General features: G+C 33.0%; 3 protein-coding genes across 5 annotated transcripts; 2 read left to right on the top strand and 1 right to left on the bottom strand.

Annotated features, from left to right (window-relative positions):
• Positions 1–1,359: 1,359 nt before the first annotated feature.
• On the top strand, positions 1,360–12,756 carry Cdc6 (Cell division cycle 6). Of its 2 annotated transcripts, none has more exons than XM_085187365.1 (8): positions 1,360–1,492; positions 5,928–6,096; positions 6,396–6,459; positions 6,740–6,905; positions 7,261–7,427; positions 8,646–8,932; positions 9,173–9,491; positions 10,511–12,756. In XM_085187365.1, exons 2-8 carry the CDS (start codon positions 5,928–5,930, stop codon positions 10,740–10,742), a joined length of 1,404 nt encoding a protein of 467 aa, XP_085043491.1. In that variant the 5' UTR covers positions 1,360–1,492; the 3' UTR covers positions 10,743–12,756. The 2 variants fall into 2 exon arrangements, with proteins under 2 accessions (XP_085043491.1, XP_085043497.1); XM_085187371.1 differs by lacking the exon at positions 1,360–1,492 and adding an exon at positions 5,708–5,839.
• LOC146541528 (uncharacterized) lies at positions 1,607–5,787 on the top strand. The gene has a single exon (XM_085187352.1). The coding sequence runs from the start codon at positions 1,828–1,830 to the stop codon at positions 5,179–5,181; it is 3,354 nt and encodes a 1,117-aa protein (XP_085043478.1). The 5' UTR covers positions 1,607–1,827; the 3' UTR covers positions 5,182–5,787.
• A 206-nt stretch (positions 12,757–12,962) lies between the features above and the next one.
• LOC146541526 (uncharacterized) lies at positions 12,963–22,012 on the bottom strand. 2 transcript variants are annotated; one of them, XM_085187662.1, is made up of 5 exons: positions 21,891–22,012; positions 20,315–20,420; positions 16,436–16,596; positions 14,410–14,649; positions 12,963–13,495 (listed from the first exon to the last, which is right to left on the bottom strand). In XM_085187662.1, exons 2-5 carry the CDS (start codon positions 20,418–20,420, stop codon positions 13,337–13,339), a joined length of 666 nt encoding a protein of 221 aa, XP_085043788.1. In that variant the 5' UTR covers positions 21,891–22,012; the 3' UTR covers positions 12,963–13,336. The 2 variants fall into 2 exon arrangements, with proteins under 2 accessions (XP_085043788.1, XP_085043779.1); XM_085187653.1 differs by having other exon boundaries at positions 21,816–21,953.

The following is a 22,012-nucleotide window of genomic DNA, read 5'->3' as shown; positions in this document are numbered from 1 at the left end:
TCTTAGTTTTTTCTTCTCTTCATTGCTTTAGTGCACCCCAGATCTATTTGAATAGGGCAATGTGCTTAAACAATGCAAAAAAGCTAGCTAAGCTAATATTTCGTAATTTAAGGTAATAACTTAAACCACTTGACACTTGTAAAATGCTATATGTTTAGTATAATCTGAAATATTAAATTTTTCAAGATATATACGATATATTGATTTTGTTTTGGCCATTATAAAATAGGAAAAAATCTGTTAGTTTAGTTTTACAAGCGCAAGCATAAACAAATAAACAAAAAAATGTTTTTGACATTACAACATATATTTTTATTATTAATAGTATTTTATGTGGACATACATCTTTCCTGTGCACACCTAGAGTAACAGAAAATATGTCTACAGAAAAGATTTTCCAATCAAAAATCAGCAATGGTCTTTAGTTTTCAAGGATAGAGAAATGGCAAGTAAGATTTCAAAAATACTCCTTTAAAGCCATTGTGCCTATATAATTACAAATATAAGTAGCACATACTTACCAAAATACACTAAAAATAGGAAAGATGCATTGGTCTTTTTCAAAATTAATAAAATACACGATTCTTTTTATTGGAATATAAAAATACACATCCGTCTTGCGTAATGGGTGTAAAAAAAACTAAAAAGGTAAATTATAGCTGTCTAATAGTACCACATTAAAAGATATTACTTTTATGGTGACTTTAGTAGACATTTTTTTAATGCAGATTTTTTGGATCACAGAAAAGAGTCACGTAACGGCTAGTTTATTAGAAATTATAGTAAAAAGGCTGAAGCATATTTTGGAAATTATCACTACAAAATTAACTCAAGTATATTCTACGCTGAAAATATGTGTGATTTCGATGACACGGGCGTAATAACATAAATTACATATTTTTGAAACTATCAACTACGAATCTGAACATTCCACAGAATTCCAAAAAATTTCCAAAAAATTCAAATTCCATCATTTGTCCCCTAAATGATGGAATTTGAATTTTTTTCTTTATATATTTTTTTCAATTTTGATGTGTAGACTATCCACTTATCATAAGGGGGTAGGCATAGTCAAATTTAGAATGAAAAATAGTTCTATTTTCTTTTATTTATTATTGCTATTGTAACATAACACTCATATGAGTATGACCCTTATACTACTTGAAATTAATGTTATAATTAAGAGATGGACAGAAATTCATAAACATTTTAAAATATACTATAATATAAATTATTACTACAATATTACAAACTTTCTTATCTGGAATAAAAACATTTAAGATTTACGAATTATAATACCGAAATCGAATACAGTTTTATGTTGGCACTATTATTTAAATTTAAGATAAGTCGAATCAAGTTTAAGTGGCAACTCTAAATCTGATTTGTCAATATGTTCTTGTCGTAAACAGCAGGATTATTCGCGCCAAAAATAAACTGTGATGTTAAGTGTAAAAAATATATTTTCACTACGATATACAACAAAATAAAGGTAAGAAATTTCATAAATTGCACTTTACAGTACTGGTAGTAATTTCATTTTAAACGTGCACTCAACAAATACGTTAAAAATTAAATAGCTGAAATCAGAATTGATGTTGGCCAAGGCTACCAACATTATGTGCAACAGTCATGTCGCCTTGCTGCTACTTGTGTTTGTCTTGTAATTATTGATTCAATATACACATTCAAAATGTTTTTAAAGTAAATAATTAACATTAAGTGTTTTTATGTATCTTTTGTCAATAAATAATTAATTCGTTACGCGCTTTGTGTCACAGTGTTAATTGTCAATTATATTGGTGACGCTGGGCATGCTCTGCAAAAATGGTTACTTCTAATAAACAATCGGATAAAAAAGTTGTTAAAATGGCAGAGCAGAACACTACTGTTGTGGTGCCTCAAAGAACATTGCTTGGTGAAGTTAATGAGCACATTACGTGTCCGTTATGTCGAGGTTACTACATAGACGCAACCACCATTGTTGAGTGTTTACATTCTTTTTGTCGAAGTTGTATTATAAAGCACTTACAAATTAAAAGTTACTGTCCAGTTTGCGAAATGATGATCAACTCTGCTAAACCTAACATTAAATTAGATAAAGCGTTACAAGACATAGTTTACAAACTTGTGCCTGGACTTTTTCAAAAGGAAATGGAGCGACGTCAACAATTTTATGCTTCTAGACCAGGTCCAGCTGCATCTGCCACTCCAGAACAAAGAGGCGAAGATACAGAACGAATTATATTTAGTCCTGAGGATGTCATTTCATTCTCTTTGGAATATGCTGATGCTACTGATACTGACAGTATATCTAGTAAATCTTCCGATAGCAATGAGCCCCAACCACTCTCTGCTACTACAAGAAGATATTTGCAATGTCCTGCTGTTGTTAATATCAACCACCTTAAAAAATTTTTAAGTATGAAATTTGATATTGATAGCACACAATTTGCCATTGATATTTTATATAAAAGAGTCCCTTTGCCAGATTACTATACATTAATGGATATTGCATATATATACAATTGGAAAAGAAATGAGCCTATGAGATTTTTTTATCAAATAATTGATTATGTTGCAATAAGAAATAGACTTTTTGATATAAATAGAAAGGAAACTCATTTCGCTGATAGAAAATCAAGTCCCACTGGCACAGAAGATACAAATGTGAGTAGTCCAACACCAAATCTCAATGATCAAATTTCTGAAGCATCATCGGGTACAGACAGCCCAATGCCTGATGATAATAATGTTAAAAAATCAGTAGATGTGACTAAGAAAAACGAAATATTGGCCTTAAAAATTAAGGAAATGAAAAGTTCTACTTCAAATAACAATGTAAGGTCTGCATCACCTAAGAAAAATGATGATGAAGTTGAAAAGTCGCAATTCTTAAATTCCTTTGAGTTACAAGCAAAAAATAATTTAACGTCAAAATCCTCACCCACAAAATTAAGTAGCAATGAAAATGTGCCATCTACAAATGATAATTCTTCTGCAAAGAATTTAGTAAGTAGTATCACAAAAACAGAAGAAAACTTAAAAAGGAAATTTGAAATTTCTAAAGCATTGCCAGAAATGAAAAAAATCAAAATTGAGATAGAAAAGGCTAAATTACCATTAAGTCAAACTAGTTCTAGCAGTGCTGGTGCAATAAAATCTATAAATTCAAACTCACCTAAGATGCCAGACATGAACAATGTAAATAAAACTACTGATGATCCTCCAAAAACTAATCTTGCTACTCCTAACAGCACTACTCACACTAACACATTGGCTGCAAACAAAGATGTGAAACAACAGCAAAATGTCACATCTGCCAAAACTGTACAACTAGAAAGTCAAGGTCAAAAGAGACCAGTACCAGTTTCTCAAGCAATATCATCTCCAAAGAGAAAACCATCTGAACCTTCTTCTATTCAACAGCAATCATCTTTAGTTCATAAGACAGTATCACCTCTAAAGTTACAAATACCTAAACCTCCAGAGAAAAATGTAACTATTCATAAGCCTCTTGATCCTCCAAAATCCACAATGAAGAAAATGCCTGATTTGAAGCCCAGTATACCGATTACTCAATCTCCTCATAATAAAGGGCCACCAGTTGGGAAATTAAGGATGGATCTGTTAGCCAATAACTGTGATCCTACAATAGATAGAAGCAAAATCTTATCTCAAGTTAAAACATCTCTTCCTACTCCAAACACAGGTCAGACTACTGGAGATCCCTTAAAGTCTTTGTTTGATTCGTGTAAGATCAACATACCTTCATCATTGTCAATTACTTTGACTGATCAGAAATTAGAACCTCGAGCTACCCCTGATCCTTCTGCGTCAGATCCAAAGAAAACCATAGTAAACAAAAATCTTGCTGGTGTTAGTAATTCAAATGCACACAAAGGGCCCAGTCCTCCTGTACATAATTTTATTGAAATTCTTAAGCTTCCAGATACTGATCCTAAAAAGACAAATAAACCTGAAAACTCTAATGATAAAACTACAACTAATAAGACAGAAAATGCTGCTAATTCTACAAAACCTGTAAAGACTTCTGAAACATCTAGCAAGGGTCCTATACCTAATTTAAAACCTATTGCAGACACAAAGTTAGGAAAGCAAAGTGGTAATTTTTCACCTCCAACAACATTTCAACAGACTTTTGAACAACAATTACTATCAATGCAAAGTGACAAGAAACCCAAATTACCAAAAAATAAAACACAAGTTCCAAAACTTGTTCCCGCTACTCCCAAGTCTTTCAGTGCTGCAAATAAACTTAACAATGCTAACAATAAGGTAGTCTCGTCTATGCCCACCACAGAGAACAAAACAACCACCGCTCTCGACTTGTCAACTCCACATAATATACAAAGTCAATTAGGCCCACAACAAACCAAAGCATTTGAAACAATGCAATCTATAGCTAACTTGGCTAAGAAACAAAGCATGCCATCTAAAATTTTACCTATGGCTATGTCACAACCTAATATGTTTTCGGGTGTACCAAACAGACCCTTATCAACTGGTTCTCAGCCATTAAGAGTTCCAAATGCAAATAGTATTAACCAACTAAAATTGGAAAAGTTAAATCAAAGTAATCCGCAAATGAGTACTTCGAGACAAGAATTAGCTCAGAGAAATAATCAAATGAAACATGTGCCTAGTTCCATTGCACCCATTCAGTCTCCTAATTATACAAGTAACTCACCATCTAACACCCAGCCTTCACCAAGATCGCAAACGCGCTCGCCTAGCTCCTCACCAAAATTAATTATTGCAGAAGACAAGCAAGCTAATGTGTCATCTGACCATAATATTATTAATCAATCTAATCAAGTAACAAGTACACATTTGCTGAATACAAATAGTACCAAAACTGAATCTCCTAAGCCATCACCAGGCCCTTCCAAACCTGCATTAAAGCCAGTTAAGCCTTTGATGCCAACAGGTAAAATAACAGGTATAAGACAGCCTATAACACCTATGAGCCCAAATCCCCAAATGAATACCTCCGATTTTTTACCACAACCACAGTCCCAGTTGATTTCACATGCAATGCTTAGACACCAAATGGAAATGCAGCATGTATGGTTGGCTCAAAGAAATTATGACATTTTTAAAAATATGTCCAATATAGCCCATCAGGCCCAAACATTCAACAATAAAGATAAGCAATAATTTAGTTTTATAATATTTTTTTATATTCATATATATGGTATGATCATCCATTAATATCATGTTATTACTTGATTAAAATAAGTATGTTACAAATCTAATAATGTAAAATGTTGGGATCCCAGATATACATATAGTCTTAGGAAAATTGTACATTAAAATTAAATAATATGGCAACTATTGATGAAATTTATAATGATATAACTTTTTTTTAAATAATTTATGTTAATCATTTTATTTAATGTGTGCTAACTTCTGGTATATTGTACATTATGGTCAGTTGACATTGTTTTAAACTTTTTACCTATATGTATATAGATACATTGTTATTTAATGAAATTATATTTTTATATAAGGTGACTTTTTAAAAAAATTGTTTTTGTATTATAAATAGCATTACAAAGGAAAAATAAAAAAGTCTTGGTTTTTTTCGTATATTTTAACAATTGCATATACCTACATATGTTCATAATTTAGTAAGTACAGAATGAAGTGAGTGTTATGTGTATTGGTTTCTATATTTTTTATTATATGTATTTTATTTTTTAATTGTGAGCTAATGGTATCTTCTAATGTACAAATGCAATGATTAATAAAAAGTTTTGTCAATGTTTGGTTTTTATTTAATTTAAACTATTTTCTTGAAATTTCATTATCCCAGGTAAATATTATTCCATATAAATGTTTCAACAATTCACAATATGATTATATAGAAATGTAAGAATTTATTTATTATTTATTTGTTGTAGATGTCTACACTTCAAGCAACTATTCCATTCAAATCACGAAAGAGGACTTATTTGAATGAAGGAAAATCTAAAATAAATAATGAAAATGAAGATATTTTAAATATTGAAAAAGCAAGCACTTTAAAAAGACACAATAATATAACGAAAGCTGAAGTGATATTTGATGATGGTTGGTAGTGAGGGGTTAATATTATGATATTTTCTAATATTAAAAGCCATTGAAGTATACCTAGTTTCTAATATGTAAATTCTAAACTTTGTTTTGTCTAAGACAGAAGTATTATCTCTATACTGTAATTTTTATATTTATTTATATTAAAAAAAAAAGATTTTTTGGTCTGTAAAATTCAGCCCTTGCAACATATCGTAATGTTTTCAAGACACCCCCTTCTCCCACTTTTAATTCCATTATATTTAAACGCCCCCTGGTTATAAAGATATATTTTATATGTGTTTGTATCTCTTCAGATGTGTGTTCTGCAAAAAAAATTGCAAGAAAAGAAATTGCGTATAGTCCAGTCAAAAAACACGAGTAAGTAACGTTCATTGATTCTATATAGGCGTGCCATTCTTACTATAAAGTTTATTATTATTAATTAAAGTTTATTATTATTAGTAATTCATCCTTAGCTGTTAACTCAATTTGTTCATTTGAAATATATAGTACATAAAGTGAACTTACAACAATATTTGCTCCGGCGATTATAATTAACTTCTTATTTATATTTTATTTTTACTTTGATATACAAAGTAATATATGTGGTGAATGAAATGAATATACAATTAATTATTAAAATTTTTGACATTTACAGAACTACACCGTTACAGCCGCTAGTTAGTCGTGAGAAAGAAATAGAATGGATGGAAAACTTTTTAATTACACACTTGGACAAAGAGGAATCTGCATCTTTATATATTTCTGGACAACCCGGTACTGGAAAAACAGCATGTCTGTCCTACATATTGCAGTTACCTAAGGTACGAAAGATTACATTTTTTAGGTAATTACTACTGAAAAATAAAAATAAAAATCTTTACTCAAAGATCAGTTCGAAAATAAAGTGAGGGCCTCCCCTAAAATTATTTCTAGATACACACATGCTAGTGGCACTCTGCTTTTTTCTTTGGTTTCTTCCCAAATTCGGATGGTACTCAACACCACACTCACAATCACATTTATATAGGAAACAAATATTATCTATTGAGAACAACGAACAATGTAAATATATTTGTAATAATATTTTAAGGTTTTTCTTATGTTTTTTTATCATCTGAATAGGAGAATTTAATTTATTAGTTAATCATGGAACTAAAAAAATATTAACACTTACAGATAAAACAAGGATTTCAACAGGTGTTTATAAATTGCACTATGATGAAGTCAGCCGCAAGTATTTACAATCGAATATGCAAAGAGCTAAAGTTAAAAACTGCAGGCACTAGTGAGAAAGCCTCTTTAAGTGCTATTGAAAAATTCTTAGAAAAAAGACACAAAATGATGTGAGTAATGAATTATCAATTTCTTTAAAAACATTTTTTAAATTTTCAGACCGTTATATATTGTTTATGATTTAAATTATCTTTATAGTATATTTTTTATATTAAAGTATTACAGAAATGTTATATTTTAAATTTTGTTTATATTAATTTCCGGTAAAGTTGTGTGTCGATTCTCATTGTAAAAAAATATTATAAATATTTTCCTCTTTAAATTATGCGGGGTTCCTGGTAAAGATGTTATTGATGATGAAGAATTACTCATAAGTCCCGACCGTTAATCCTAATAAACTATTGGGCTTGTTAATTTTCTTTTTAGTTTTATGCAGTCGGAATTTTTGTGTTTATAAATATTTTTCTTATTTTTCATTTTTTTGTTTATTACGGTAATGATAACCATGATATATTGTTTTGAAATCCTGATATTGAGCTCTTGAATTTGATACCCGTATTGTGGTACTCGAAAGTCCAAAGGCGTCCCACAGCCGCCATGATATTTTTTTTTCACTTCACCTATCTAAGAACACTTGGGCTGTTAAAACGAATCTAACAACACCTCAATTATGTAAATTCTTTCAGCGGTTCTGGAGATATGAGGTACTAAAGAATATTACATACATGCATACATACAAGATACGCGCGAAAACATAACCCTTCCTTAGGAGTCGGGAAAAATAAAATTATTTTCATTTTCTTGCCCTGGCAATACAAAGCGCGATATTGAGTTCTTTCATTCAACACGCTCTCGAATTCCGGCGGAAAACAAAGTGTAATATTTTCAACAAGTGTATAATAATTTCGACGCAGTTTGATGAAGTATCGTTTAGTGGTCAGAGTTCAAATCCCGCTTATAGTTTTTTAAAAAGTATTGGTCTTTCCTCAGTGTGGAATTGTGCTTTATAATGCTAATTTATTTTTTTAGCTTCATGCTGTATTCCACACACAGCAGGGTAGACAGGAAACCTATTAATCCTATATATGCGTTCCACAATTTCCGCAGAGTTCTGGATTGCGTGGCGCACTGCGTGTTGAGTTTCGGAACTCAACGCCGCGCTTTGCGTCGACAACAGAGCGAAGTAATAGAAATATAAATTTAAATAAATATTTCATCTCCCCGAGTAGGGAACGAACCCACAACCGGTCGGTTTTACAGTCATACTTTTTGCCCCTGCGCTACCACTGACGTCAAGTTGATGAATCATTATGTGAATGATGTTTCAGTTTGCTAGTACTCGACGAGATCGACCAGCTAGACAGCAAGAAGCAGACCGTACTGTACACGATCTTCGAGTGGGCGTCGCGGCCCTGGCGCCTCGTGCTGGTGGGCGTGGCCAACGCGCTCGACCTCACGCAGCGCGCGCTGCCCCGCCTTCAGGCGCGCCTCGCCCCCACTACCATGCACTTCCCGCCATACACTAAGCAGCAGATAGTTGATATATTTACTAGTGTACTGGAAAAGGAAGATAGTACTAATGTTTTCTCGCCTGTCGCTTTGCAGATGCTTGCAGGTAGGCGTAACTTTTTAAAATAATTTTTAAGTATTATTCCACACTTAGGAAAGAAAAATACTTTTTAGAAAACATAAAAATTGGACGTAGCGGGAGTTGGTGTAACTTAGGGTAGTTTCTCTTCTTGGCATCTATTTTTTATATGTTCACGTTGTATCCCTCATATAGTGGGTTAGGTAGAGGAAATCTAGTGTTACCACTCCGTTGATTACATTTTAATTATTTATCTATTTGTTACAGCTAAAATCTCTGCAGTCTCGGGAGATATGAGGCGCGCTTTAGATATAGGACGGAGGGTGATCGAACTCGCAAGACGAACAAAATTTTCTGAAAATCAATGTGTTGACGAAATGATGAAGGATTCGTCGGTAACTGTTGAATTAAAACAAGTTTTAGAAATATTAAATGATGTTTATGGAGGATCTAGAAAAATCGAAACTGACGTTGAGGAAGGGTTGCCGATGCAACAGAAATTAATATTGTGTAGTCTTATGTTGATGCTGACAAAAGGGAAAAATAAAGATATCGTCATGGGAAAACTTCATGACGTTTATAAAAGGTACGTTTCTTGTAAGACATGCAATATTTTTTTAGCTTTACATGGTCCCATCCCGCATTACAGGCAGAGGGAACCTAGTCTTAAGGCACTGAGCAGCGGAACCTTTTCTTTTTACAATAGCGAGGAAATGAAAATAATTAATTGCGTATAATTTGGTACGAGTGGACACATGGGCAGAATGCGTATTTACGATACCTATGTCACCCCGTACCCTGCACCCCCGCGCCCCGTGGGCCCGATTAGTAGAGCACCATGCTTTTACTGCGTCATTTATTGAATTTGAATATATGACACAAAGTGACGACGAACTCCGCATATTGAGTACTAGCGGACGCGCGCAGCTTCGCTTGCGTATTTAGGGGTGAATTCTAATAACCCATGAAATATGTATTCGATGAAATATTTTTAAGAGTCTAAATTTCAAATTTTATAAAAATCGGTGACGATTGAAAGATTTTTCCATACAAACTTTCAACCCCTTATTTGCACCCTTAGGGGGTGAATTCTAGAAAACCATGAAACACATGTTCAATTAAATATTTTTAAGAGTCTAAATATCAAATTTTATAAAAATCGGTGACGATTTAAGAATTTGTCCATACAAACTTTCAACCCCTTACTTGCACCCTTAGGGGAAGAATTCTAGAAAACTATGAAACACGTATTCAATTAAATACTTTTAAAAATCTAAATTTTAAATTTTATAAGAATCGGTGCCGATTTTAATTTTTTTCCATACAAACTTGAGCCCCTATTTTACCCCTTTAGAGTTACAATTTTTCAAAATCCCTTCTTAGTGGATGTCCAGATTACGAAAGTAAACATCTGTCCAAATTTCACGTTTCTACGCACAGCGGTTACGGCTGTGCGTGCGTCTTACCTCAGTCAGTGAGGACAAGTCCTTTTATATATATAGATTATTGACTCGTGCCTGTCTCTATAACACTGAGACACAGTAAATTACTTTGCGGGCTACAAAAAGCTTTTCTTTATTTTGAAATTTCTGTATATCTGAACAGGGTAGCAACAGCGCGTAACATAGCTCCACTAGACGCTGGGGAGATGGTGTCGGCGTGCTCCCTGCTGGAGGCGCGCGGCGCGGTGCGGGTGGTGGGCGGCGCGGGGGCGGGCGGAGCGCGCGCGCGCCGCCTGCGCCTGCAGTGGGACGAGGCCGAGCTTGCCGCCGCCTTGAGGGACAAGCCGCTCATGTCCGCTATACTGGCTGACACCGCTTGCCTGGCCTCATCGTGATCTCTGGTTTTTATAATATATAGTACTGGGAGTAAGATCGCTAATGAGTCAAGACCGTATAGATCGAATTACCGGGTAATTGGTAAAAAATACCCTTCAGCGTCCTTCTTCCTGAATCTGCAGCGATCGTTTCTCAACATACTCTACATTACGATAATGGACGTATTGTGCATTTTATGGTGTAAGAGAGTGGTCGTTATATGGAATCAAAAATTATAAATTATAATATTAAATAATTATACATATAAAATTATAATAACTTTGAGACTAATTTTATTATTCATTAATAAGAATAAGAAAATAGTAAATACATTATTTTACCGTTTAACTGTACTATGTAGAGATAACAATATCGTACCTATACTTTTTTAATTTTGATAATAACTATTTATTCATTGTTTGTGTCATTAGGTATTTAATAGAAACTAGGCGTTGCCACTAAGCACGCCATGTTTTTATTTGAAATTTGGGTGTTGAACAGAAAGGCTTATCAGTGTTTCTGCCTGCTATTTTATATGCGGGAAATGTGTTATTTGTTTATTATATAAAAATATTATGTAAATATTTGACATATAACGTTTTTTTAATTTCCAGTCATGTTCATAATAATAATCATGATAAATCGATGCAAATGGAAAAGTATTTAGAAAGTAGTTCAGTAACTTTTTTAGAAAGAACAAGTTTTTTAATAAGTAATAAAGATATTTTTCAATTACAAGTGGAGAAGCGTCGTGTATCCTTGTTTGTGATTGAGGTCAGATGACACATGTGATAAACACATTTCTAGGTCAAATTGCATCCTCAAAAGGAACTTAATTATTTTACGCCATTAACTATTTTTCATTAACTATTTATTTGACTATGTAGTAGTATTTATCTATATGTACATTATTCTGGTGTATACCTATATATTTAAAGAATATATCATAATCATTATTCACACATTCGAAGATTGTGTCTGATATTTAAGAAAGATAACCAATGCCTATCTTTTTACTTCACTTGTAGAACATCTTATCGTTTTTTAGTATATTTAAAATGATATAATTGCAAAAATTTATTAAATATATCCAAAATTTTTATGATCTGCAGTATTTTTTACTTTACTTTATTACATTAAAGGCGCTATTTCGCATAGGGATATGTTAAATGCTTGTTATTTATTCAAATAGATATTATCATCAGAATGTATATATTCGATATTCTTGTATTAGGTTAATGGTTATATGAAATTTATTGGAAGTTTCAAGCTGTTTCAAATTGTTTATAAACTTAACTGTAAGTTTACATTTAATTCTAATATTGATACTTTTAAAATATTAATAAATACTTGGTTACTTATTATATTTTAATACACTTGAATTTAACGTTTTCTAATTATATATTATTTGTTAATTTATACAAAAACAATTGTTACATGAATATTACTGTTTTACATAATTCTTGAATAATCCTGTGCCTTACGTAAGTGTTAATTTTTATTCTTGCGTTGTCTAGTAATTAACTTTCACAAAATCATCATTAAATCATTTTTATTTCATTTCTCCATATTATTATTTTTTATGTATTAATTAATTATTAAATTTGTGTTGTTTTATATTCGTTTCAATAATTTATTGTAAATTTTGTAAGTTGATGATGAGTAATGTATGACATCTATTCTTACCCCTAGTTAAATTTGTATACATATTTTGAAATAATGAATAATATCAGCTGACGCCAGCTTGTTAGTATATTTTTTTTTGTCAATAAATGAGTTTACTTTTGCGTAAAATATACGATGCGGGCTGTGACTTGTGAGTCATGTGAATTAACCCGTATAATATTTACTGCTTCTATTGATGATATTTATGTAATTTGAACTATTTCTTTTAATTATTAACAGCTCGTTATAGTCTTGAATAAAGACTGAATAGTGTTAAGTGCTTTGTGTTTTCTTGACCTTACTTGTAGTTTGTTAATGTGCTGTGTGTTTTTGTAACCGTTTGATATAAATAAATTATATTAAGATATATATATTTAGTTTTTATTTTCTTTTTAATATAACTAATGTAAATATCTCTGGTTGGGTTCCGCCCCTCAACACGTAATGCCACAAGAATTCGGGGGAAAGTGGGGAACAGAGTGTCTTAACACTAGGTTCCCACTGCCTACCCTGCTGTGTGCGGGATATAATGAGAAAACATCTGAAAATGATTTAGGAATAGTAAAAACAAACAATTTTATAAATATATTAATGATTTATTCTAATATTTATAAATTAAACCTATAGCGCAAAAGATTTACACAAGAAAATATGACTGACCAATATGAAATTATAATAACAATGTAATCTTTCATTGAAAGATGTTTGTTGTGATTTTGAAACAATAAACATAATTAGTTTTGTTCAATAAATAACTTAAGTATAGAAAGCCACTCGTTTTGTACAATGTCAGCCATCCAATAGCTTAGAAGGCATAGAGGAGACGGATTAAGTGCGGACAAAATGTAACAAAAGTATAAATTCATCTAAGTATTTTAAATTTAATTTATGTTTAATATTCACAAAACGGCATTGTATCCGCACTATTAGTTATAGGTGGGAAAGAAATTTAGAGACGTAGGCCGGGGTTACGGGACCGAACGAAGTTGAGGAGCTCGTCGCTGTCCTCGCACACGAAAGGCTTGACGTGGTGACAAGCGACGTCGTGCCATTTGACGCCGTCGTTGTAGAAGTTATTCAATATTGCCAGGCAGGATTCGTCGTTGCCCTAGAAATTGTAAAATAAGTAAAATATTTGGCTGGTCTGTTATTTGAGTCGGTCATGGCGCAGAGGCACAAGCGTGCAACTGTAAACAATACAGCCTCTTAGTTTGATTCCCGCTCAAGGAAATGAAATATTTAATATTTTTATTTCCTCGCTCTGGTAACGAGGCAAACCGCGGTTTTAAGCTCCGCCACTCAATAAGCAAAACCTCCAGAAATCGGCGGAAAGTGAAGAATAGAGTGTATTTATGAAAGCGCAGTCTCTTAGTACTAGGTCCCCAGGTTCATAAATAAAAAGTAGATAATAAAAGTAATTAACAGGAATTGTTCTCCAATGACTTTATTAATTTCTTTAGAGTTTTAAATATTAAAGTAGATGCTGCTAATATTGTTGTTGAACAAATCATTCACAATCATTTTTTGAGCCACAGAAGGTAGGTTAGTGTTTTCGCATCCTACGTCATTATTCTGTTCGTGTAACTATGCGGGTACCGTTAAAAACCGGACGAGGACATATTCCAATCATTCCACGAGGACCTGTTAGTTTCTCATTGCGTTTTAATATTGACATTCGCCATAAACTAAGAACTGAACTATAGCAAAATTGTTCTTTGTTAAACACTATTAATAATAATGAGCTTGTGATCCACCTTCACGCAGTGGGACATCGTATGACGGTATGACTGATGATATACGTGATGGTTGTGAGACCTCACTCGGGCTTATAATTATTAATGAAACAATTTTTATTATTTTATTTGGCGGCTTTGTTAGGATAAAGAGCGCGGCGTGGAGTTCCACCGCCTCAACACCCAATGTCTCAAATTATGGTAGAAAGTAGAGGACCAAATGTCTAGATTCTCTGTGCCAATATTATTCTGAAGGAGTAACAGTATATAAAATAAATAGAATACTAACTTGAGCAGCTTCCCTGTTGTCGGGTTGGGCCTGGCCGTACCCGCCAGTGTATGACCAGTCTCCAGTGTTACGCTGCGTGGTGGGTCCGATCTTAGCACCTGATCCGGACCAGAACCAGCCGTTGACATTGGGTGGCTGTAGGTCAGTTCGGTCACAACCAGCGAAATTACATTTACGGCCAGAAGTCCAAATGTAGCGGATATTACCACGAGCAATCTTTTGTTTCACGAATTCATTTTCCTAAAAAAAATATTGCATTAATATCATCTAAGCAGTTTTTCTCTATTTTATTCAAGGCTATTTACAATCACACATAATACAATTACGATTTTTATAAATTAACAAAATAATACCCGAACAAAAGTTAAAAACCAAAAGAGAGCCAGAGTAGGTACACCAAAAAAAGAAAGTTCTTTATTAAGTCATTAATATTTTTGTAATGAATATTGATACGTTATATCATTATTGTACAATAGTTTGAAAGTATGAGAATGAAATATTATCAATTTAAATCTTAATACCAATAACATTTATAAATAAAAAAGTTGGCACAGCAAGAAGGTGGATTTCACTAGGAATATATTTTTTACTATATTGTGCAACTATAAATATATTTAATAATGAGTGCATTGATGCAACGGAAGCAGACAAATGGGTAAATTTAGCTGGTACTCTGACACTGGTCTCAAGATAAAATTAAATGATCTTAGATATAGATAGGTTCTGATAAAATAATTATAATTAGATATGTACCTATTACGCAAGTTTCTAAATATACTTAAGTAATACTAAATGAACAAAAAAGTAGATTTCCTAAGAACAGTTTAGATGCGCTTATCATATTAGATGGCAATTAAGGAATGTGAGTTGTGACGGGAAATACACCTCCGTCATCAACATCCGGCACAAGAAGTGGGCAACACGGCTACAGAAGAATGTGTGCCGTGTTCTACTTGCACCTTGCGAGTGCCTTATGAGTCCACACACGGCCATTGCACCCCTTTCTCGGACGCCAGCCACGCTCTACAAACCTAATCAATCTAGTCGGGCCATCCTAATTAATATTGATGATACTTAACTTCTATTAGTGGTTAGTCATTACAAGTAAGTAACATTATAGACATTTGTGGATAGTAAGATGTTATTTAATCTCCAATAGGAAGCGTGAGGCGGCGTAATATAACAATGAGAATGTCGCGATCGTTGACATGCGGTAGGAAGTGCTCGGAGAAAACTTGAACTATGAGAATGTACCTATTCCTTCCTGATTCAAAAATCTAGACAACTAATACAAGACTGATCTATATCTTTATTACCGTGAAAGTCAAAACATTAATTTAATGATTTAACTTACAATTAGTGTTAATAATAAATGAATTTGTAATTAAAGTCGTGACTCCGATTTAAAAATGATCCCTTATTTAAACAGGTATACGGTGGAGGTCACGGATCATCAAAATAATGAAGTCGTGACTAAACAACACCTCAGCCTCAGCAGCCAGCGCCGAGGTCTTGATAAATTATTCGCGGCCATTATGAGCCAGCATTTTTTTTAAATCGATCTATTTCGTCATGGCAAAATATAAATTGCAATTGCCACATTCTAAATAACATACCTACTAGCTATTTGTTTAACGATGGGAAAGTGAGAGCATCATCACGATTGACCCTGTTACGTGTTAGATATCTGTGAAGGGATTACGGATACCTTACCTACCTAACAATTATATAAGTCTTATTGGCATATCGGGATTTGGGACTAGTCTGGTGGGTAAAGCAAAAATGCATAGTCAACAAATCCTATCCGAGATTTTACAAATTTTGATTTTATGTCTTGTGTTTTATATGTTCAAGTAAATTTTAAAACATTTACTTAAATATTTTTCTACGATTTTCGTTAATATAGTCAAGTTCACGGCAATCTATTTAGTAAGGCAGGCGTGGTTCCCTCATGCCGCAACCAATAAATTGAAATAGTTCGTAAAAGAAGAACAAATAAAAAAAAAAACATAACGTCATCTCTTACCTGTGGGGTCTCTAAAGAAACAGCGTCCATGCAGTGTCGTCTGCAGATGTTTCTTGCATCGAGCCAATCCACCTCGAGGCTGCGAGTCGGAGCATGTTCCCAGCTGAAGAAGTACGAGTGAAGGACACCGCGTGCGTCACGGTACGTTGAGTGCCGAACTCCTAAATAGAAAATAGATTTCATTTAAAATAAGAAAAAGATAAAAATTAAGTATTTCTACGTTTAAAAATAAATCTTTTTTAACTAACCGCGCCGATCTCTCAGACTCTTGATCAGATCATTGTTAGTGACTCCAATTTCCACTTCAGGAAAAATGTTTTTACTTAAAATATATTATTTTCATTCTCCCAGTATAGTAAGACTATGTGCGACTTTAGGGTTTATCGTCTAGAAATGTTAATAAAATTTAAGATTAAAGTGATGGGCATTACCCATTAGGTACTTGGTTTTCTATATTTATTTAAGTATCACATAGTATGGATCGAGATACTCTTCTAAATAGATTAGATACTCTCCTAAATAGAATAACATTATCTAAAAATAAATTGTATTTTAGTACTGAAATTAATTGACCTGGGTTGTACTGTACATGTAGAGTTGTAATAAACATTTTTTTAGCTTTAACCTGCACACAGTAGGGTAGGCAGACTCAGAGGGAACCTAATGCTAAGACACTCCGTTTTCCATTTTCCCTTGTGCCCCTGCGCTAAGACTGGCCTCAAATTAATAAAATATGATTGTGTAAAATAATATAATAATCTTGCCGTAAGGCTAAATTGTATATGAATTGAGCAAGCAATTGGACATCTTTGATATTTCACAATATTTGTGATATTGAACAGTACTTAGAGCCACCACGCGATGCAATTAAGGCCAAAAGTCACTGAAACATGTTCGCACCTGTTCATCTCGTACACCACTAACTATGAAGTCGCAACCAAATACTGACGACATAAAAACTTTTGCAAGTTGTTTAAAGTTGCGAAACTGTGTTACTCATGAACATCCTCATACAACCTCAGGATTTACACAATGGTTCACACGTTTACAATATTACAATAGCAGGAAACTTAAACCTACTGTTATATATTATTGCATTCGTTTTTAAATGTTTTTAAGTTATAATAAATTTGTATATTATGTCAATTTTCCAATTTTCTCTGTAAGTGAATATTAGTAGATAACTAATAACTACAAGACTTTTGCTAATATAATTCCTTATCGTAAGCATCAATGACTTAACTCTAAAGACAATATGAAATAAATATTATCTAAATAGGTATCTACTAATAAGGAATTTTTGCTAATTTGCTGATTCTATTGCACAAAGAGGGTCCTTGATGGGGTCCTGCCTTACTATACAAGGTGGAAAACACTGTATAAATACACTAATGGCTTTATTCCGTTGATTATTATGGGCTTAAACCTATTCAAAAAGTTTTCATACTTAATCATTATGTTTACCCTGACCTAACGATCTAGCCAGCGTCTATTGTCCAATATAACTTTCGTACTAATAACAGAAGCCAAAAAGTGGTTTTTTTTTTCTATTTGTTTCTTTTCGAAGAGGCAACTTTTGTAAATTGAGTATAATATGTACCAGCGTAAAAAATATTTTTAAGTATATTATATTATATATATATATATATATATATATATATTATCTGTATAAATAAAAAGCTTTTATAACATTAATCAATTTCTGTGTTATTAAGTAATTGAACGAAAGCGTATTAAACTGTTGGTTCGACGTGAGGCACACCGCACGGTGCCAGTGGTCGGTGGAAAGCTGCGCAATCAAAACAAGCCCATCGTCAGGTCGAGCAATGGAGCGTCTCTTTCGTAACTAGAAAGCGTCTATTGTGACCCCTACCTTTGTACAGTTTGCTTTTTGCACATATTTAAACAAAATAATTACTCACAATACCGGAAATTTGACCTGCGTCGTTAAAGAATTTCGTTTTACGTAACTGCGAATGGTAATGTAGAGAATATGAATATTATCGATAAGTTTCTATATTTCACGTTTTTACATAAATTATGTAATTCCGACTGCGCCTTGTTAAATCGTAATATTTCGGAAAGTGAAAAGTAACGTCCGTTACTTGACAAGTGTAATAACATTTCAATGTAGGAGAAAGTTTAAGATAATAACCTTCTGAATTTGAAGCACGTTTCTAGTACCTAATATATATTTTTTAAAGAACATAATTTAAATAGATATGAGCTTTATTTAGTATCCATCCTATGGTTGCACAGGTTAATGTGTTGGGCTTTATAATGGTAATCAACTAATATAAAATACAAAATGGATATACCTACTTATGTATGCCTTAAAAATCGTTTTCTATTAAAATTCTTATGTAGCTTATTTTCGGTTGAAAGATCTTTAGTCTCATTTCGACAATGTCATTATGAGAGAAGTAAATCAGTTAATATACTTATAGCAAAGTATAAAAGAAAGTATACATAAGTATTTATATATAATAGTATTTGCATGCTTGCGCTTGTTGTTGTATTATTATTTTTTTGTTTGTCATTATTCTTTTTTTGTCTGTATGGCAGTTGTTGTTGTTAAAATAAAGTTTTAAATAAATTAATAAATAAAAAATATATAATATTATACTTATAATGTTTTATAAGCATCATACACATGTAGGTAGCATACACATGTAGGTAGATCAATTTAAAATGGCACTTATTAAAAAAATCTTTTCATATTAACTCAAAGTTTACTTACATAAAATAAAAGAACTTAAATAAATTTATTTCAAATCTAAACTAAGTAAGTACTACCTAGCTCTAAAAATAATTCCAGAGAATAGTAGAGTATAATTCCAGATTCCTAATTTATTTATTAAATAATATATGATAAAATTTACATGATGTTTTCGTCATCAATAAATTTAAAAAAAAAAAACAATTATTTGGCCTCGGGTATTCTGACAGGACATGTATATGTGTGTAATACTGGATGTTACATATATTATGTTAACAAAAGCTTATTGTTGCTTTGTACCCACAGTCCGTCGATTGTTATACCAGCACGCTCCCACATCGCGGCGCCGGGAGCCGCCCTCGCTTACAACACACTACATACCTGCATCTCTTACAAAACCACATCGATTTTACCAAATGCAAAAATATATTTCCATGATATTATTCACATGAATTAAGTAAAATTTGCTGATAGTAAAATATGACATAGCTTTGTCAATGACGAAGTAAAATAAATTTTTGTTGTAAAAATTGTTGTCATATTTATTGAACATTCTAATACTCTAGTATCATTACGAAAATATATGATAGTAATTATAAGCAATTAAGAAACATCGTAAGTCGTGAGTTTATTAGAAAGGATAAGTGGTGATCATCAAAGCTATTATGGTGCAAGGTGATCCACCAGTCACTTTGCCGCTCATCACATGTGTCATTGTGCAATAAAGGACGTTGGTACGCATTGCATGTCATCATTACTGTCATTTATTATCATGCTAAACTAACCTCTAATTGAGATATTAAGTAACCGCAAATATGTTACTTATTTAATATTCACTCTGATATCGAGGCAAAACTCGGCGTTGAATTCCGCAGCTCAACACGCAATGCCTTCAGATTTCGGCGGAAAGTGGAGAACGGAGTGCCTCAACACAACCTACCTTTCCTCTGCCTACCCTCCTGTGTGGTGCATTCCGGCTGAAGTTTAATATTAAAATAAGAGAAAAATCTCTATCATTATTTATTACTCATCTTGCTGAAATTACGCCTAAAATATATAGTGGAGGATATCTACGCAACTCTTCCTACATTTCTCTTCTATGGTTTAGTGTTGTAATTATTAAATAACCAGATTTTGTGTCATTATTGTAATATACGTACTGTTAGCGCAACTTCTGGGGTCAGGCAGGGCCAAGCGCCGCTGGGCATCGGCGACGCACAGCAACGCCAGAAGCGCCGCGGCCGCCAGGCATACGTGCCGGCTCATCTAAAAACAAGACATCTAAATTAGTAAAATACATAGCAACTTACACAAAGTAATATAAATTTCAACATAAACGTTAAATTTTGGATATTTACACGTTGATACCGATTGTATTGGATTCGTTCACATTTTTATAATGAAATAAAATTCTGTACCAAATTTCCGGATGCTAAATTATTTTTAGTGATCTATGTATTTATAAAAACCTTCTTATGTTCTATGAATTAAAATTATTAGATTGTAATTAATTATATGGCGACTTTTCTAATGAATATTTACAAAATTTACAATATAAAAAAAATACAACAAAACACACGAAAATACCTGTTTCGAATGATAAAAAGCTAGTCAAGTCTAGTTTTTCTCATCTTAAAAATACAGCAATTACTTTTTTTTTATTTTTTTTCGAACATGAGGTTAATGCTGTTGGCCCTATTGGTTTTTACAGAGACACCAGTTGGGTAGGGAACAGGATACTCTGCCCCTGAAGACAACTAAACTGAACTGAACTGACTGTAAGGGCGCCCCCTGCGGGACTCGAACCTCGGCTTGCGGCCGTCGAGCGGAACAATACAGTAATGTTTTTAGGCACAGTACCTAATAATCTACTTCAAAATTGAATTGACACTTTTGGAAATATTTTTTTATAAGACGAAAAATGAAATAACCATTACAATCAAAAATTTCGATTGTATTTTCTCTTATATACAAGTATGTACATATTTAATACATCAAAAAATATATTGTATTCAAGTAAACTTTGTTACTCGTAACTTTTATCTGTTAATCAACTTCTCCATCGACTTTCGCAATGGTTATTAAAACTTCAGGAGATTTTATTTAAAGAAATGAATGTTTGTTCAATATAAACGATCAAATACACGGCTCATAGCAATACACATAATATGACCGGAGGAGCTTTTTGAACGAAAGTTGTTATCCTAACACATCTGTTTAAAGAGTTCGCTTTCTTTTATTTATGCAGCCGGTGGCACTCGAGGACAATCGATACGTGAGATGAATTTATTTTGTTGTGTTTGTGAAAGCAAAACCCGATTCGCTGACCTCCTTGCTGCATTTAAACGTTTGCGTGAAAAGGTGCTCCGCGCGAGAAATCGTCGATTTGGGACGCATTTTATGGTACGGAAAGCTTCGTTGCGCATCGACGCCTCCGGGTTCTGATTTATTTCAATTTTCTCGATTCTTTTTTGTCCATATCGATTATATAAAATTTAGGGTTGTTTCATGTATTAACAACACTTTAATTTTTATTTTTTTGAGGTAATTGAGAAAATTAAAAGATGTATCGTGAAAATATCATTTACTAACTGTATTTTTATTCTCTCAAGAATTATTTTTACCAGTTGTATAATATATGATCCTGTAGTCTCTACTTGCCTCTAAAACACACTTCGGACAGGAGTGAACGTAGTAATTTCCTATAAGACACTATAACAGTAAGCACGAGCGTACCTCTGTAGGCTGTTAGGAGTGGTAGAGTGCGAGTGCGGTGCGCGTACAGCGTGCACGACTGAGGGAGGGCACGCAAGGTGTGTCGGACGCGACGGATTCAGAGGAACTGGCGCAAGCACAAG

The sequence above is a fragment of the Heliconius melpomene genome, chromosome 1, assembly GCF_056956725.1.
Source record: "Heliconius melpomene rosina isolate 202511_hmr_F chromosome 1, ASM5695672v1, whole genome shotgun sequence".
Classification (NCBI taxonomy): domain Eukaryota; kingdom Metazoa; phylum Arthropoda; class Insecta; order Lepidoptera; family Nymphalidae; genus Heliconius; species Heliconius melpomene.
The sequence above is the reverse complement of the archived record's forward strand: the minus strand, read 5'-3'. Positions and strand labels throughout refer to the sequence as shown.

What these genes read in the sequence shown, in the direction of transcription:
- LOC146541528 (XM_085187352.1), top strand. Translation starts at nt 1,828, where the DNA reads ATGGTTACTTCTAATAAACAATCGGATAAAAAAGTTGTTAAAATGGCA.
- Cdc6 (XM_085187365.1), top strand. Translation starts at nt 5,928, where the DNA reads ATGTCTACACTTCAAGCAACTATTCCATTCAAATCACGAAAGAGGACT. An exon ending in AGTCCAGTCAAAAAACACGA is followed by an intron (nt 6,460 to 6,739) that starts GTAAGTAACGTT and finishes TGACATTTACAG; the next exon opens with AACTACACCGTTACAGCCGC. An exon ending in CGCTTTGCAGATGCTTGCAG is followed by an intron (nt 8,933 to 9,172) that starts GTAGGCGTAACT and finishes TATTTGTTACAG; the next exon opens with CTAAAATCTCTGCAGTCTCG.
- LOC146541526 (XM_085187662.1), bottom strand. Translation starts at nt 20,420, where the DNA reads ATGAGCCGGCACGTATGCCTGGCGGCCGCGGCGCTTCTGGCGTTGCTG. An exon ending in TTTCTTTAGAGACCCCACAG is followed by an intron (nt 14,650 to 16,435) that starts GTAAGAGATGAC and finishes TATTTTTTTTAG; the next exon opens with GAAAATGAATTCGTGAAACA. An exon ending in ACAACAGGGAAGCTGCTCAA is followed by an intron (nt 13,496 to 14,409) that starts GTTAGTATTCTA and finishes TACAATTTCTAG; the next exon opens with GGCAACGACGAATCCTGCCT.